Source organism: Cherax quadricarinatus, chromosome 30 (assembly GCF_038502225.1).
Source record: "Cherax quadricarinatus isolate ZL_2023a chromosome 30, ASM3850222v1, whole genome shotgun sequence".
Taxonomy (NCBI): Eukaryota; Metazoa; Arthropoda; class Malacostraca; order Decapoda; family Parastacidae; genus Cherax; species Cherax quadricarinatus.
Genome location: NC_091321.1, coordinates 15,283,986 through 15,289,985, shown reverse-complemented (window position 1 = coordinate 15,289,985; position 6,000 = coordinate 15,283,986). Strand labels below are relative to the sequence as shown.

Here is a 6,000-nt window from a genome sequence, read left to right as displayed (position 1 = left end):
TGCAACAAGACTAGTCCCAGAGCTAAGAGGTATGTCCTACGAGGAGAGGTTAAGGGAAATCAACCTGACGACACTGGAGGACAGGAGAGATAGGGGGGACATGATAACGACATACAAAATACTGAGAGGAATTGACAAGGTGGACAAAGATAGGATGTTCCAGAGATTGGACACAGTAACAAGGGGACACAGTTGGAAGCTGAAGACACAGATGAATCACAGGGATGTTAGGAAGTATTTCTTCAGCCACAGAGTAGTCAGGAAGTGGAATAGTTTGGGAAGAGATGTGGAGGCAGGATCCATACATAGCTTTAAGCAGAGGTACGATAAAGCTCATGGTTCAGGGAGAGTGACCTAGTGGCGACCAGTGAAGAGGCGGGGCCAGGAGCTTGGACTTGACCCCTGCAACCTCAACTAGGTGAGTACAACTAGGTGAGTGCACATGCACACACACACACACATATTCAGGGAGCAGAGAGAGAGAGGACTTAGTAGCGACAAGTGAAGAGGCGGGGCCAGGAGCTGAGTCTCGACCCCTGCAACCACAATTAGGCGAGTACACTCACACACACTCACACTCACTCTCACACTCACTCACACTCACTCTCACTCACTCTCACACTCACTCTCACACTCACTCACACTCACTCTCACTCTCACTCACTCTCGCTCTCACTCACTTTCACTCTCTCACTCACTCTCACTCTTTCAACAAGTCGGACATCTCCCACCAAGGCAGGGTGACCCAAAAAGAAAGAAAATCCCCCAAAAGAAAATACTTTCATCATCATTCAACACTTTCATCTCACTCATACATAATCACTGTCTTTATAGAGGCGCACAGATACGACAGTTTGTAAGTCCCTCCAAACTGTCAATATCTATACACATATACATGTATATGTACATGCACACACAGTGCAGGTGGATGTATACACACAATGCAGATGTATATATACAATACACAGTGTAAGTGAATATATCATGTTTATGGATATCAATTTGCACATGCAGCAAAACATATTAATAAAAAATACACTTACTTTGTGAGAAGACATTTGTAGTTTCTGAGCCTGTGGCCTTCATCTACACAAATATAGCGCCACTGATGCTTATTTAGGAATTTTGCATCACGAATAGCAACCTGTGAGTGAGTTTACACAATAATTTAGTAACATTCAAGCAATGCATAAAGAATCTGGCAGTTGTGATAATACCTGGATATTCTAATACAATAACATGTAAAAGCAACTCAGTCATTATTTTACTTTTTTTTTTACCCTTTTCTTTAGAACACCGTCTATTTCCCACTAAGGAAGGGCAACCCAAGAAAAAAAAAAAGGAAACATTCACCATCACTCATTCAATAGCTGCCTTGCCAGCGGTGTGCAGACATCACAATTCAAGTGACCCTCAGAACAGTAACGTCCCCATCCCTCCTTCATAGTGTAGGCACTTTACTTCCTGCCACCAGGACTCAAGACTTTCCACACAGAATTTATACACCATCTTGGTTATCCTATTCTCCATCCTCTCAATGTCCAACCACCTCAACAGACAACAATCCCTCTGCCCTCTGGATAATGTTTTATAACCTCATGTCTTCTAATTTCTATGCTCAATTTTTTTTGCATAATATTCCCACCCCATACAGCTCTCAAACATATTTCAAGTGTCTCCAGCCTCTGCCTCACTAACATTTACAGCCCATGTACCAGAGTATAGTGATACCAACTCATATAAATAAATGGATTGGTATCACTATACTCTAGTACATTCCTCTTTTTGTCTCCATAGCTACACCTCTCTCTCCACAGAAATCTTAACACTAATCTTTTTTTCCATTCATCTATTCAGTCGTTCACCTCATCTTTTATAGACCCATTTGCCAACATGTTCACTTCCCAACTATCTAAATGCACTCTACTTTCCCTATCCTCCCTTCTTCCAATCCAATACCCAATTTTTCACTGCCTAAACTTTCTGTTACTTTAATTATCCTGCTTTCATGTGTTCACTTTTAATTCCATTTACACACTCAGGTAGTAGGTTGGTAGACAGCAACCACCCAGGGAAGTACTACCGTCCTGCCAGATGACTGTGAAACAAAAACCTGTAACTGTTTTGCATGATGGTAGGATTGCTGGTTTCTTTTTCTGTCTCATAAACACGCTAAGATAACAGGGATATCTTGCTACTCCTACTTACACTTTGGTCACACTTCACAGACACGCACATGCATATATATATATACATACATCTAGGTTTTTCTCTTTTTTCTAAATAGCTCTTGTTCTTTTTTATTTCTTCTATTGTCCATGGGGAAGTGGAAAAGAATCTTTCCTCCGTAAGCCATGCGTGTCGTATGAGGCGACTAAAATGCCGGGAGCAATGGGCTAGTAACCCCTTCTCCTGTATACAATTACTAAAAAAGAGAAGAAGAAAAACTTTATAAAACTGGGTTGCTTAAATGTGCGTGGATGTAGTGCGGATGACAAGAAACAGATGATTGCTGATGTTATGAATGAAAAGAAGTTGGATGTCCTGGCCCTAAGCGAAACAAAGCTGAAGGGGGTAGGAGAGTTTCAGTGGGGGGAAATAAATGGGATTAAATCTGGAGTATCTGAGAGAGTTAGAGCAAAGGAAGGGGTAGCAGTAATGTTAAATGATCAGTTATGGAAGGAGAAAAGAGAATATGAATGTGTAAATTCAAGAATTATGTGGATTAAAGTAAAGGTTGGATGCGAGAAGTGGGTCATAATAAGCGTGTATGCACCTGGAGAAGAGAGGAATGCAGAGGAGAGAGAGAGATTTTGGGAGATGTTAAGTGAATGTATAGGAGCCTTTGAACCAAGTGAGAGAGTAATTGTGGTAGGGGACTTGAATGCTAAAGTAGGAGAAACTTTTAGAGAGGGTGTGGTAGGTAAGTTTGGGGTGCCAGGTGTAAATGATAATGGGAGCCCTTTGATTGAACTTTGTATAGAAAGGGGTTTAGTTATAGGTAATACATATTTTAAGAAAAAGAGGATAAATAAGTATACACGATATGATGTAGGGCGAAATGACAGTAGTTTGTTGGATTATGTATTGGTAGATAAAAGACTGTTGAGTAGACTTCAGGATGTACATGTTTATAGAGGGGCCACAGATATATCAGATCACTTTCTAGTTGTAGCTATACTGAGAGTAAAAGGTAGATGGGATACAAGGAGAATAGAAGCATCAGGGAAGAGAGAGGTGAAGGTTTATAAACTAAAAGAGGAGGCAGTTAGGGTAAGATATAAACAGCTATTGGAGGATAGATGGGCTAATGAGAGCATAGGCAATGGGGTCGAAGAGGTATGGGGTAGGTTTAAAAATGTAGTGTTAGAGTGTTCAGCAGAAGTTTGTGGTTACAGGAAAGTGGGTGCAGGAGGGAAGAGGAGCGATTGGTGGAATGATGATGTAAAGAGAGTAGTAAGGGAGAAAAAGTTAGCATATGAGAAGTTTTTACAAAGTAGAAGTGATGCAAGGAGGGAAGAGTATATGGAGAAAAAGAGAGAAGTTAAGAGAGTGGTGAAGCAATGTAAAAAGAGAGCAAATGAGAGAGTGGGTGAGATGTTATCAACAAATTTTGTTGAAAATAAGAAAAAGTTTTGGAGTGAGATTAACAAGTTAAGAAAGCCTAGAGAACAAATGGATTTGTCAGTTAAAAATAGGAGAGGAGAGTTATTAAATGGAGAGTTAGAGGTATTGGGAAGATGGAAGGAATATTTTGAGGAATTGTTAAATGTTGATGAAGATAGGGAAGCTGTGATTTCGTGTATAGGGCAAGGAGGAATAACATCTTGTAGGAGTGAGGAAGAGCCAGTTGTGAGTGTGGGGGAAGTTCGTGAGGCAGTAGGTAAAATGAAAGGGGGTAAGGCAGCCGGGATTGATGGGATAAAGATAGAAATGTTAAAAGCAGGTGGGGATATAGTTTTGGAGTGGTTGGTGCAATTATTTAATAAATGTATGGAAGAGGGTAAGGTACCTAGGGATTGGCAGAGAGCATGCATAGTTCCTTTGTATAAAGGCAAAGGGGATAAAAGAGAGTGCAAAAATTATAGGGGGATAAGTCTGTTGAGTGTACCTGGTAAAGTGTATGGTAGAGTTATAATTGAAAGAATTAAGAGTAAGACGGAGAATAGGATAGCAGATGAACAAGGAGGCTTTAGGAAAGGTAGGGGGTGTGTGGACCAGGTGTTTACAGTGAAACATATAAGTGAACAGTATTTAGATAAGGCTAAAGAGGTCTTTGTGGCATTTATGGATTTGGAAAAGGCGTATGACAGGGTGGATAGGGGGGCAATGTGGCAGATGTTGCAAGTGTATGGTGTAGGAGGTAGGTTACTGAAAGCAGTGAAGAGTTTTTACGAGGATAGTGAGGCTCAAGTTAGAGTATGTAGGAAAGAGGGAAATTTTTTCCCAGTAAAAGTAGGCCTTAGACAAGGATGTGTGATGTCACCGTGGTTGTTTAATATATTTATAGATGGGGTTGTAAGAGAAGTAAATGCGAGGGTTTTGGCAAGAGGCGTGGAGTTAAAAGATAAAGAATCACACACAAAGTGGGAGTTGTCACAGCTGCTCTTTGCTGATGACACTGTGCTCTTGGGAGATTCTGAAGAGAAGTTGCAGAGATTGGTGGATGAATTTGGTAGGGTGTGCAAAAGAAGAAAATTAAAGGTGAATACAGGAAAGAGTAAGGTTATGAGGATAACAAAAAGATTAGGTGATGAAAGATTGAATATCAGATTGGAGGGAGAGAGTATGGAGGAGGTGAACGTATTCAGATATTTGGGAGTGGACGTGTCAGCGGATGGGTCTATGAAAGATGAGGTGAATCATAGAATTGATGAGGGAAAAAGAGTGAGTGGTGCACTTAGGAGTCTGTGGAAACAAAGAACTTTGTCCTTGGAGGCAAAGAGGGGAATGTATGAGAGTATAGTTTTACCAACGCTCTTATATGGGTGTGAAGCGTGGGTGATGAATGTTGCAGCGAGGAGAAGGCTGGAGGCAGTGGAGATGTCATGTCTGAGGGCAATGTGTGGTGTGAATATAATGCAGAGAATTCGTAGTTTGGAAGTTAGGAGGAGGTGCGGGATTACCAAAACTGTTGTCCAGAGGGCTGAGGAAGGGTTGTTGAGGTGGTTCGGACATGTAGAGAGAATGGAGCGAAACAGAATGACTTCAAGAGTGTATCAGTCTGTAGTGGAAGGAAGGCGGGGTAGGGGTCGGCCTAGGAAGGGTTGGAGGGAGGGGGTAAAGGAGGTTTTGTGTGCGAGGGGCTTGGACTTCCAGCAGGCATGCGTGAGCGTGTTTGATAGGAGTGAATGGAGACAAATGGTTTTTAATACTTGACGTGCTGTTGGAGTGTGAGCAAAGTAACATTTATGAAGGGATTCAGGGAAACCGGCAGGCCGGACTTGAGTCCTGGAGATGGGAAGTACAGTGCCTGCACTCTGAAGGAGGGGTGTTAATGTTGCAGTTTAAAAACTGTAGTGTAAAGCACCCTTCTGGCAAGACAGTGATGGAGTGAATGATGGTGAAAGTTTTTCTTTTTCGGGCCACCCTGCCTTGGTGGGAATCGGCCGGTGTGATAATAAAAAAAAATAATAAATTACACACTCATCCAAATCTGTCCACAAACCTTTGTGATTTCTCTTCAGAATCTCCCAAAAGAATTGGGTCATGGGCAAAGAATAACTTGACAATTCCCACATCTTATCAGATTCATTAATTTTTAATCTCAGACCTAACCCCAACACTAAAACTTATTTTTACAACCTCATCCAGAAATATATTAAACAGCTATGATTACATCACATGTCTTTGTTTAAGTACTACTTTTACTGGAAAATGGTACTTCTTTCTCACATATCTAACCTGAGCCTCACTCATAAAAACTCTCTACTGCTTTTCCAAAATGCTTTTACCCATTCTATGCATTTACAACATCTGCCACATTGCTACCCTATCATA

General features: G+C 41.2%; 1 protein-coding gene across 3 annotated transcripts in view; it reads right to left on the bottom strand.

The window, feature by feature from the left end:
* The window catches only part of LOC128692498 (lymphocyte-specific helicase-like), a 47,852-nt gene that overhangs the window by 16,309 nt on the left and 25,543 nt on the right, over nt 1–6,000 (bottom strand). For all 3 annotated transcript variants that reach the window (XM_070089937.1, XM_070089935.1, XM_070089936.1), the window contains exon 10: nt 1,044–1,144. In XM_070089937.1, the coding sequence (XP_069946038.1) occupies nt 1,044–1,144 (101 nt within the window). The remainder of the gene's footprint in view (nt 1–1,043; nt 1,145–6,000) is intronic.